Here is a 13414-nt window from a genome sequence, read left to right on the forward strand (position 1 = left end):
ATGTTCAAAGCTGAACTTACCGTCTTCTTTCTGCCTTCTTTACTGTGAATTCCCATTATTGTCTTCTCTACTCAATAACTTGTCAACTTGGAATAAAAATTATACCTAATTTTCAAAATTTACGTCAATGAAGGAATAATTTTCTTAAGCTAACTCTTATATATTCATATAAACCATAAAGTAAATCCTGATTAAATAGGACAATGTATCTATAAGATCTTTGCATAATCATTAAAAGCACTCACATTTTTTATTTGATTACTATTTTATTAGAAATTCTTAATATCGGATTTGAATGTGTAGAACCTAATTATTTAACTATTGTTCCAGGTATTTAGTGAAATTTAAAGACTTAGATAAAACCCCTTTTCATGCCAAACTCATTTGTACTGTATTAACTTTAAAAATATCCATTCAATGTGAGGTAAAGAAGATAATGCTTCATTAAAAAAATATATAAAACAAACTTCTTTAGAAGATACATAGCACACTTTGAGAATGAGCTTTGGAGTGAGAACTTCTGGCTTCAGGCCAATCAGTAATTATGTTTTTCAGAGCAAGTCACTTAACCTTAGAGACTTAGTTTGCTCATTTGTGAAATGATGATGATTATAGTTTTTGTGAATATCAAATGAGAATACACTAAGCACATTTAGCATATATTAAAATACTCAAACATTCACTTGTTTTATTTATAGTTCTTACACTGTAAATACACATCGCATTAGCATTTTAGAATACACTTTAATAGCCATTTCAGTGCCAATTAACAATATAAATAATCTTTGTAGACTTAATTTTAAAGTTTCATCTTGGTTCCAGTTAAAGTATTATATGTAAAATATATAAAAATATATCTAGAGGGATTCGCATCACTATCTTTAATCAAATGATGAAAGAAATTAATCTTCAGGAAAATAATTTGACTGGACATATGGAAACAAGTCCATTGAACAACTTTTTTTTTAGATTTTATTTATTTATTTGAGAGAGAAAGAGAGCATGAGTGGGGATGGGGAGGGGCACCAGGAAAGGGAGAAGCAGACAGCCTGCTGAGCGGAGAGGCTGATGTGGGGTTCAATCCCAGGACTCCAGGATCATGACCCAAGCTGAAGGTAGACACTTAACCAACTGAGTCACCCAGGTGCCCCCATTGAACAAATTATAATTTAACTTCAGTTAACAATTTATGAGGATTATGGGAGTGTTTGCCATTCTTAAAAGAATCCTCACTTTTAAGAAATATCATATGACAGTCTTTCCTTATATATTACTGTTGTGTCTATCTGATGAGAAATACTAGTTTAAGTCAATGTTAATGACATTTAAAATCAATATGAATGACTTTTAAATCTCTTACGCATTCTAGAAAATCATTTATTCTATAGATGATTAGTTTTGAAAACTGGGATATACCTACCCCTAGATATACACACAAAGGTTTTCCAAGTGATAGAAGGGCACAGACAGCTCTTTAAGGAAATCAGTTTCTAGCCTGCTTTCTACCTTGTGTTTGTTTTTGCGTTCTCTTTTCCAACTTCTCTTACACATTATGCCTTGCCATATTAAATTTCCCATTATGCATTAATCCAAGGTATAAAAACCTATAGGGTCCCAACCAGGGGGAACAAAAAACTTGCTCTTGAAGGAGAGTTCATTGAGAGCAAAGCAAAAGAGTTTTTAAAAGCAGGATATAGGGTAACTATGTTAAAAATAAAAACTTAGTAGCTAAAATGTCATATCATATCTCTGTGTCTTGAGAAACAAAGGATTAAGTGAGATCATTGTTACAAGAGTGAATTTTTTTTTTTAAAGTACCTCATCATTCATTGGACATTGGAATGAAGGAGAGGGTAGGTTTGTGAAGTTCTCATACCTGGGGGTACAATGTTAGAAGCAGTTATAGATTCTTCCAGATGCTTCCTATACTTTAGGCTGTGACATTAATGTGTATACTTGAGTTTAAGAATGAAGTTAGACTTTCTGTGGAAGTTGTCTGATCTAGCTCTCTATTTTGACAGTGAAAATTGGCTTTGTCAATGTAATTATGACAGGCATTTTTCATAAAATAAATAAGCTAGATCTGAAGTTTAATTATTGTTTGGTGAAACATATTTAAATTACATCTACAATATACAGCATCCCCCAAAATACATCCTTCATAACTATTTAAACTTAAAACATTTCAAATGATGATGTAAAAATATACAAGAGGTTACATAGCTTTCAAAATTCTTTTAGGATATGGGGAAGCCAAAACATTTGAGGAAAAGTTGTATAGGACTACTGTGAAAGTTATTTTGGCTGTATAAAAGAAGTAATGAAATGTATATACCTATTAAATAACTTAAAGGAGGAAAAAGCCCTTCATTTTATGGCACTTTAATTTTCATGTAGAACATGCTTTCCATTATAGTTTTGGTTAAATCTGTATCGTGTATTTTTAAATTATTTCTGTTAGGCGTTGTTATTATATATTCTTGATACCAGTGATATACAGTTACATCTTTTTGCTTTGCAGTCCATTGCTGATGGTTTTAAAGAGGCAGTTCGTTATGTCCTTCCACGCCTTATGCTAGTGCCTGTTTATCATTGTTGGCACTATTTTGAATTATTAAAGGTAAGGTGAAGGCTTCCTGAGCCAAAAGTACTTGGATTTATGAGACTTAAGAACTAGTTTTTGATCTGGTCATATTATTTTTAATGCTTTTTATTCATAAATATAAAGTAATTCAAATGTCTACCTTCTTTTCCATGGGAAAAAAGCCTGTATTTTCTTCATATTATTTCAGAGTAGTAGATAGAGGAAAGTATGTCTTTATCTGTCATTTCATAATGTAGAATTTCAAAGTATTAATAGTTTACTTTTTTCTTTAATTTTTGGAGGCAACAGTGTTTTAACTCTTTAGGTAAGTAGTTAATAACTGTTATGCATAGCAGTGGTCTAGATTTCCATCTTGCTTTAACTTATTAAGAAAAGCACTTTTAAGTCTGACCTTTTTTTTTTTTTTTAAACAGTGCAGTATAGTATTCTTCCTCTCTTAGCGAGGACCCAAGCAACATGTAACAAAATATTATGGTAAAACTTGAACCCTTTATACTTACTTATTAGGTAAAGATTTTCTTTGAGAGAAAGAGCACAAGTGCAAACGAGAGGAAGAGCAGAGGAAGAGGGACAAGCAGATTCTATGCCGAGTGTGGAGTCTGACTTAGTGCTTGGTCTCACAACTCTGTAATCATGGTCTGAGCAGAAATCAAGAATTGGATGCTTAACTGACTGAGGCATCTGGATGCCCCATTATTTCAAAATATCTTGCTCAGTAAAACGTTCTTCTACAACTTTTAAAATTGGTTTTTAGAAGCTAGGCATCTTTCCACCTGAGTATTTTGTACCTCTCCTTTAGGATACCAAGTTGTTGGTTTTAGACAACTCGTTCAGACTTTATTCATCTAACTCTTTAGTAATAATATTAAAGTTAGGATAACTCTGTATATTGTAGGCATGTAGGTAAGGAATTCATTTGGTGATTTCTAATGAATAGCTATCAATAATTTTTTTGAAGCCTTATTACCCATAATGTGTGACGCTGAAGCTCACTAGCTTTTGAGCACAAATAGGTGAACAACTTGATTCTGAATATCTATGGAGACTAAAGGATCCATAAAGAACTCATAAAAATGATTGTAGGCTTCATATGAATGAATTCATATGAATTTAGGATGATGTCTAATTGTAAGTCCTATTATTAGTCTTATAATTGCCTTCAAATCTATGCCAACATTTAAAAATCCTGGTTTGACTTTATAATTGAAGCTTATTTTTATCCCTGTCTGGATGATTGGTTTTAAAATCTTCAGTGTTGATCTTAAAACTACTATGTCTGCATCTAAGATCAGGACATTAACTATCATGGCCTAACTCATCCTGAGGCCTTAGCTACTTCGCCACCAATTGAATACTGGACTCTGTCCTCTTAATCATAATTGGGACTAGTAGTTGGTCAGCTAATTAAAGAATCACGAGGCACCTGGGTGGCTCAGTTGATTAAGCCTCTGCCTTTGGCTCTGGTTGTGATCCCAACATCCTGGGATTGAGCCCCCTGTCAAGCTCCCTGCACTGAGCAGGAAGCCTCCCTCTCCTCCCTCTCCCTCTCCCTCTCCCTCTCCCTCTCCCTCTCCCTCTCCCTCTCCCTCTCCCTCTCCCTCTCCCTCTCCCTCTCCCTCACCCTCACCCTCACCCTCACCCTCACCCTCACCCTCACCCTCACCCTCTCCCTCACCCTCACCCTCTCCCTCCCTCCTCTCCCTCCCTCTCCCTCTCCCTCTCCCTCCCTCTCCCCTGATTAATGCTCACACTCTGTCTCTCTTTCTTAAATAAATAAAATCTTTTTAAAAAATAAAATAAAGAATCAAGGTGACTGGGTGGCTCAGTCGGTTAAGGGACCACTCTTGATTTTGGCTCACGTCGTGATTTCAGGGTCATGGGATTGAACTCTAGGCTCTGCACCAAGTGGAGAGTCTGCTTAAGAATTCCCTCTCCTTTTCCTTCTGACCCTTGCCCACGTCACATGCACATGTTCTCTCTAAAATACATAAATCTTAAAAAATAATCATTAAAAAATATTATATACACTTTATTTTAATAAACACAAGCCCCTATAGATCAACATTTTTATGTATTTATGTGCTAATCTGTTGACTTAGGGTAAAATCTTTTCTTTGAACATGAATCTTTCTTGCTTACATCACAAAAATTGTCTTCTGTGATTTCTGTCTCCCATTTCTTTTTAGGTGATACATAAATGTAAAGATGTTTGTAAAACCATTTGAGTGCAGAAACCTAGCTTTTTATAATTTTTCCAAATCTTTTATAGTATCTTCCTTATACCTTTTTAATGGAGCTTGCCTTTAAAATTACTTGAGTTTTCATATAAATTTTTTTTTTTTGAAATCTTAAGAAGAGAGCATGAGCAGGGACCGAGGCAGAGGGAGGGGGGAGAAAGAATCTCAAACAGACTCCACACCTAAGGGTAGACCCCCATGCAGGGCTCAGTTTCACGACCCTGAGATCATGACCTGAGCTGAAATCGAGTCAGTCGCTTAACCAGTTGAGCCACCTAGGCACCCCTATAAATATCTTCTTTTGTACTCCTATTTCTTTGACTTCTATAATGAGTAATTAAATTACATAATTACAATATAAGCCCAACTTGCATAAAAATATTTGGGAACACATACAACTGGTTCTTGGTAAGCATGCAATTCAATTAGTGGGATCAGAAGAGCCTAAATATTCTAAAATGTGGTCCAGTTACTAGCATTTATTGTCCTATAGGACTCAGTCTTTATGTTATACAGTGGAAATAACCCATAGTAAGAAATGCATTTAACATCATATATATATATATGTATATATATACATACATGTATATATGCACATACACAGAATAAAAACTTTCATGAAATGCTACTTACCATTTCATACAATGTCCACTGTTTATTCTATTCCATTTCTTTCTTTTAAAAAGTAATTGTGATCCTCTAATGGATTATGACATCATTGCAGTTTGAAAAACACTGAAATAAGGACTAATTCTAGACACAAGCTAAATGGATTATCACATGGGAAGATGAGAAACTACTTTTTACTCTTAAATTAATTCTGACTGATACTATTGGTTTTTTAAAATATTAATTTATTTGTAGTTAAAATATATATAACATGAAACTAACATCTTAACTGTTTTAAGTATACTGTTCAGTAGTGTTAAATATATTGTTATGTATGCAGTGTGACTAGACAATTTGGGTTGCTTCTACTTTTTGACTGTTGTAAATAATGCTGCTATGAATATGGGTATACAAATATCTCCTTGAGAACCTGCTTTCAATTCTTTTGGATATGTACCCAGGAATTGCTGAATCAAATGGTAATTCTATTTTTAATTTTTTGAGGTAAAACTGTACTTTTTTCCATAGCACTATACCATTTGACATCTCCACCAACAATGCACAAGCATTCCAGTTTCTCTACATCCTCATCAACACTTGCTATTTTATGTATTTTTGGTTTTTGAGAGTAGCCATCCTGCTGGATGTAAAGTTATATTTCATTGTGGTTTTGTTTTGTATTTCTCTAATGATTAGTGATGGTGAGCATCTCTTCATGTGCTTGTTAATCATTTTGTAAGTTCCTGGGGAAAATATCTATTTAAGTCCTTTGCTATGTTGTGGGGTTGTTTGTGAGGTTTTATCATTTTATATATTCTGGGTATTAATATATTGTCATATATATCAGTTGCAAATATTTTCTTCCATTTCTGTAGATGCCTTTTTGTGATATTCTTTGGCTCAAGTACTCACCCAAAAGAAATTTCATTTCATGTTAAGCTTACTTTGGATAAGAACCATAAGAAAGAAGGCTGGACCAATGTGACTTAAGGCTGCCACATTCCTTAGGGAATAAAAAGTACAATCCTGGAGCAGGTTTAAGCCTATTTTAATCTGAAGTATTTGTTCAGTCATATACCAAGGAGGATTTACTTGTGGACACAGCATTTAAATATTATTCAAGTTTTATTTCCCAGAACCAGAATTTATGATAAACAAGGTAGAAAAATTACTACATAATGAAAAATTATAGCATATTACATGCAGTTTGCTTGAAATTATTTTATAGTACATTGTTGAATTATTGTTATTCGTAGCAATACTTTAAAGTTCATCTTATGGGTAATATATTTTTTGTTTTTTTCAAATTTATCCCTTTTTAAAAGATTTATTTGTTTAGTTTAGAGAGAGAATGAGAGTGAACAAGGGGGATGGGGCAGAGGGAAAGAGAAACTCAAACAGACTCCACGCTAAGTGCTCAGAGCCCAGCTAAGGGACTTGATCCCACTACTGCGAGATCACGACTAAGAGTTGGGTACTCAATCGACTGTACCACCCAAGCATTCCTCAAATTTAATCCTTCTGAGGCTGATCACAAAGTACTTTCATTTTGTGTTTCTTCCTCAGATAAATTATAGATTTTTTTCTTAATGTATATTTAATCCTTATATAAGAGGAACAAGAAAAAACCAATTCATTTCCTGATTCATAAGTGACTTTATAATATACTTATTACATTTAAATTCTACCATATTCTATATTTATCCTTCTGTTGATAAGAATATATCTGGTCTCTCAGTTGAGAATTGACATATTCAAGGCCTAGTAACTCTTTTTTTTTAAGATTTATTTATTTATTTATTTGAGAGTGTGTAGTGGGAAGTGCTGAGGGAAAGAATCTCAAGCAGAATGCCCACTGAACGTGGAGCCCGACACAGGCTCAGTCCCAGGACTCTGAGATCATGACTTGTGCTGAAACTGAGAGTCTGTTGCTTAACTGTCAAAGCTACCCAGGCACTTCTCAAGTAATATTCTTTAACTCTGGTCATTCCTTGGAAATTTAGTCATGAATAGAATAAAAATTGTCTTCTCAAAAGAACCTAATCCTTCTTAATTTAAAGCCTAACAGGAAAACCTATTAATAATAATTCTAAAGAGGTTCATTGGAAAGAATAAGCCAGTATTTCAATATGAGACAGTTGAGTTTATGTAATACTTTTACCTTTTACTTTGAGAACCATAGAGAAAAGTTATTAAAATAGTATAGTGTGCTGCCTACACCTGGATTCACTAATTGAGATGATGTAACATTTGCTTTGTCACTGTTTTGTTCCTTTGAGTGTATTATAACGTTAAGAGCTTGATTTTTTTTTTTTTTAAGATTTTATTTATTTTTTTCGTGAGAGAGAGAGGCACAGACATACGTGGAGAAGCAGGCTCTCTCCGGGGAACCAAATGCAGGACTCAGTTCCAGGACCCTGTGATCACTACCCAAGCCAAAGGCAGACGCTCAACCAATAAGGCACCTTATGCCCTGAGAGCTTGATTCTTTTTTTTTTCTTTTTCTTTTTTTTAAAAATTTTTATTTATCTACGATAGTCACACACACAGAGGGAGAGAGAGGCAGAGACACAGGCAGAGGGAGAAGCAGGCTCCATGCACCGGGAGCCCGACGTGGGATTCGATCCCGGGTCTCCAGGATCGCACCCTGGGCCAAAGGCAGGCGCCAAACTGCTGCGCCACCCAGGGATCCCGAGAGCTTGATTCTTAAGGTTAAGCTCAGGTCATGATCTCATGGGCTGTGGGTTTGAGGCTGGCATTAGACTTCATGCTCAGCAGGGAGTCTGCTTGGGATTCTGTCTCTCCCCCTCCCCCTGCTCTCTCTCAAATAAATAAATCTTTTTTTAAAAGGTTGTCTTAGTCCCTATTGAAATTAATGTTCTGGCTATTGAAAAAGACTATAAGAAGTATTTTATTACATAATAAATACTCTTTCAGGGCTGACAATCATTCAAGGATGTCCTGAGGAATAATCATTTTTTTTAGTGGCATGTAAAGAAAAGTGATAGGTTTTAATGAGTTGAATTTGCCACCAAATTACTAAAATGCTATTTTTATGAAAATGTAGAGAGAACTTTATTTAAGCACATGTGTTATTTCACATCCAGACTCTACTCCCATAATAATGAATTAGAAACAAATTTATAATTTATTATAATTTACCTTTAGGCACACAGACATCCACAGTAGATACAGCATTTTATAGCAATTCAAGAGAAGCATGATAAGTATTTCAAGAAGTCTTGCAGAGTTAAGAAAAAACTTACACGAAGTATAAAATCTTGGGCAGGATATACTTAAAGACAGATAAGGAGAATGATTATCAGGTAAGCAAGGAATATATTCTTCAGTCAAGTTCATAAGGTACTACACCTATTGCAAGATCACTTCCACTTTATTGCTTATTTAGGTGTATATTGAAAGGGCATTTATTCTCTGACCTCTTTCCTAAAGCACACCAACTTCATTTTATTTCTTAAACTGCTTAATTATCCAGTTTATTTTAACATTGAAGGGGTCCCCTTCTACTCATGGTCACCAGATTTAGGCATACACCAGTATTTTGCTTAATTATCTGGTGTCATGGTAGAGAGGCAGTGTAGTGTATGGCAAAACACATGGACTGTGGAGTTAGAATTTCTGGGTTTGAATACAGATTCTGCTGTTCATCTTGGGTAAGTTACCTAACCTCTCTGTGCCTTGGTTTCTTCATCTAATAATAGTACCTATTTTATAGAGTTGTAACTAAGATTTAATAGGGTAATGCATACAAGAACATGCACAGAGTAAAAACTCTATAAATGTTTATTGTTACTTGTTTAAACACTTAACAAAGTTGTGAATATTTATACAACCATCATTCATTCTAATTACCTTTAGGTACATACCTACCATGTGCAGGTTTTACATTTTACTATACTAAAAATGAATAAAACCTATACCAGACTATAAAGAGTTCATGGCTTAGAGTAGAAGATGCATATTAAATAATTACAACAAATACGTGTAGTGAGTGTCCAAGAAGTAGTACAATGGAATCATTGAGGCAAGAGTAACTCTGTCAAAGGAAGTAAGAAAAAAAATTAATATGGGTATTGGGTATATAGGGATTTATCCTGCTATTCTGGTGTGTATGTGTGTATGTTATTTACGTTTGGGAGCAATGAAAGACAAATGCTGAGGAACTATTGTAGATTAAAAGAAAATAAATCACAACATATGTAAATCAGATCATTATATTGTGCAATGTAAATTTTTGTACTGCTATATGTCAGTTAATTATATCTTAATAAAACTGGAAAAAAGAGAGCCAATAAAAACATGTCTGTATCCTGTATTGGAGAGAAAAGTACTCTAAAGGACATTATTGGGACATTTGACAAAATTGGATATGCACAAAATTAGATGACAATAGAACTTCATAAATGTTAAATCTCTTCAAGTTGATCCCTATACCATTAAAGGGTATCTTTGTCCTAAGACCACACTACTGATGTACTAAACGAGTGAAGGGAAATTATACTATCTCTTTGAGAGTAATTTGTATATCACTTGAGTTTTCCTCATATTCCAAAAACAATCTCAAAACTATTTAGCAGTTGTTATCCTTCCTCAGCAAAGACTGAAAGAGAATACTGAAAGTCTTTACTTTCAAATAGCTCAGGAGAAAAAATGGTACACATACACTCACAGAATAATGAAGCATATGTAGCAAAATGTTAAAAATTGGTGACTAGTATGCAGGAATCATTTGTATTTTCATAGCTTTTGTATAAATTTGATATTAGTTCAAAAGAAAAAAGGGAAGGGAGAGAAAAGGGAAGAGTTTTATAGAGAGGATGCATTTGAGTTATCATAGAGGCTAATTCATTGGGTAGATAAGAAAGAGAACCAGAGGCAGATATGTAGAAAGCCATAGGGATATGAAAGAGCATGACTTATTTGCAAGTAGTTCAGTATGGTAATTTCTATGTTAATATAAGATGCTTTGAATACATTATTTTAAGTGTCTGTAGACAATTAGCTTGAATATTTATTTATCTGGTGTTTATTAAAATTCAGGAAACATTTAGCAAATTAGTGGACTAAGATTATGGCAGAACCACTGCTTTATATACTTCTATTACTAGGAAATCTTGTTTTAAATATCCTGAAATATCCTTTAAATATCCTTTTTTTTCCCCCACTCCTTGACAGCCTTTACATGGATATTTGGAAATAACATGGCCATTTATATGTAAGAGTTTGAGCAGCCTTAAGACCAAGTAGACCATAGAAATTTAGTATCCTCATATAACTAAATAAAAAAGCACCTATCAGAGAGCAGCCTGGGTGGCTCAGTCGTTTAAGTATCCGACTCTCGATATTAGCTCAGGTCATGATCTCAGGGTTGTGAGATTAAGCTTTGTGTCAGGCTCCATGCTGGACATGGAGCCTGTTTAAAAGATTCTTTGTCTCCCTCTCCCTCCCACCCTGGCTCCCTGCATGCTCTCTCGTTCGCTCTCAAAAAAAAAAAAAAAAAAGAAAAGAAAAAAAAAGTCCTCATTTTGGTAGATGAGAGGATCTTACTAGAGATAATTTGAAATTTTAAAAAACCTATAATTAAGCATTTTATATCATCAGTATCCATGTTTGTAAGGAATATTGTAGAATAGAGCTGAGAAGAATCTTTTTGTAAGAAATCTTTAGCAAAAGAAATTATTTTGCCAGTAATTTGAAGGCAGAATGACCACTGATCCTTTTCCAAACTTCTTTGGTATTTTGCCTCTTTTCCTTTCATCCTTTTATTTTTTAATCTATAGATTAAGGTTTTATTTCTAATTAAGGTCACCTTAATTGTTTATATTGCTGATCTTTTGATAGCAAGACTTCTGCCTGTATATCAAAAAATATCAGGTGCTCTGTAGTCTAGAAAATAATTTCTAGGACATATAAATGAAAGATAATGGACCTATAAGACCTTATGTTCAGTTGGAAAAACATGCTACTCTTGATCTCAGGGTTGTGGGATTGAGCTCCATGTTGTGTGTAGAGATTACTAAAAAATAATTTTTTTTAAACTTTTATTTATTTATGATAGCCACAGAGAGAGAGAGGGAGAGGCAGAGACACAGGCAGAGGGAGAAGCAGGCTCCATGCACCGGGAGCCCGACGTGGGATTCGATCCCAGGTCTCCAGGATCGCGCCCCGGGCCAAAGGCAGGCGCCAAACCGCTGCGCCACCCAGGGATCCCTAAAAAATAATTTTTTAAAAAAGGTAATGGAGCGGGGGATCCCTGGGTGGCTCAGTAGTTTAGCGCCTGCCTTCGGCCCAAGGCATAATCCTGGAGTCCTGGGATCGAGTCCCACATCAGGCTTCCTGCATGGAGTCTGCTTCTCCCTCTGCATATGTCTCTGCCTCTCTCTCTCCCTCTCTCTCTTTTCCCCCCTCCCCGCCCCCCCCCCTCCCCGGTCTCTCATGAATAAATAAAATCTTTAAAAAAAAAAGGTAATGGAGCTAGAACTCAAACAGTATTTATTCAATTACTTGCTGAGGAAAGGGAGTCATTGCTGAATGGTTTTCATACTGTTCTTGGAATATAAGAAAATTTTATCACAAAATTTCTAGTAAGGTAGTTTAAAATCATGAAATTTAAATTTTTAACAATTTTCAGAAGGTAAAAAATTTTCAGAAATAAGTGGTTGTAAGTTTTCCATATTCTTGCATAAATGTATTTATATTGTATCTATGTAATCTGTATGTAATATCTCTGTGATGCTCCACTGTTAACTTCTAACAAATTGAAACATTGGAGCATCATCCAATCTAAATTACTTATTATAAGGTAAATTTTCTTTCACCTTGAGAGTAAGATACAAGAGAAACCTTTGGATAAATCCAACAAAACCAGAGTTGTTAGAATCAATAATGTAATTTATAAGCCTTATTTCTAAGAGCTGATGAGAGAACATTAACTTTCATGGTTTCTGTTATTTACTACAATGGTTGAATTTTATATTGTAAAAAATATCAGCTGAATTTCACAGATGCTATTTGCAGAAAAGTTTATAATGGATTGGGGTGCTAAAGTTAGCATACTTGGTTATATTGTATAACAGATATGGAGGCTTTTAGGCATTTCTGAAACTTAAGAACTTAATCATTAGAGAATATGAAATAATTTCTGTGTTTATCTTATAGTTACTAACAAAAGCAACTTGTAAGCTTCATGTTTTGCTATTTTAAACTATTTCTGTATATCTGGAAAATGTCCAAATGGTTTTCACAGTTGCTTTTTTTCTTTATTGTTCTGGCAGTAGTGCTCTATATTTGTATTATATTTATGTATGTAGAAAGAGAGTTGGTTTTGAAAGATCAGATATACATAATTAAATAAAGTTATTGCTGGTTTTATTAAGTATATTTAAATTTTGAGTTTATAATAGTTGTTGCTGTTTCCTCTAACTACAAAAAAGGAAAAGAATTGAGCAATACAGGTTTAATTTTTGTTTGTTTTTCTTAGCAATTGAAAGCATGTAGTGAAGAGCAGGAAGACAGAGAATGTTTGAACCAAGCTATTACCGCTCTTATGAATCTCCAGGGTAGCATGGACCGAATTTATAAGCAGTATTCACCTAGACGCCGACCTGGGTAATTCCAAACTGTTGAAAATATGAATTCTGCATACTTCATTTATTTTTGTAGTTATACTTGCATTCTTCAGAGTTATACTTTTGTTTTACATTTTTCTTTTGGTCTCTTAGTTGCGGAAAATTGGCACTGTCTTATTGTTAAGGTATATTTAATAAAATTTTAAAAGATATAACAGTTTTGTACATGTTATATAAGAAATTTAGGATTCTTTGTAATTTTAGTATGGCATTTGGAATGAAACGCAGAGTTTCTCTAGTACTTCTCTTTCACAATAATGAAATTGACACATGTATCAGTTGTGGCAAAGTTAGTAGAAGATAGTAAATGCTAT

General features: G+C 34.1%; 1 protein-coding gene across 1 annotated transcript in view; it reads left to right on the forward strand.

The window, feature by feature from the left end:
• Positions 1–13414, forward strand: part of SOS2 (SOS Ras/Rho guanine nucleotide exchange factor 2) — an 84174-nt gene that overhangs the window by 37381 nt on the left and 33379 nt on the right. The window contains exons 8-9 of the mRNA XM_055304134.1: positions 2522–2620; positions 12953–13080. Of these exons, the coding sequence (XP_055160109.1) occupies positions 2522–2620; positions 12953–13080 (227 nt within the window). The remainder of the gene's footprint in view (positions 1–2521; positions 2621–12952; positions 13081–13414) is intronic.

This window comes from Nyctereutes procyonoides, unplaced genomic scaffold (assembly GCF_905146905.1).
Source record: "Nyctereutes procyonoides isolate TBG_1078 unplaced genomic scaffold, NYPRO_anot_genome, whole genome shotgun sequence".
Taxonomy (NCBI): domain Eukaryota; kingdom Metazoa; phylum Chordata; class Mammalia; order Carnivora; family Canidae; genus Nyctereutes; species Nyctereutes procyonoides.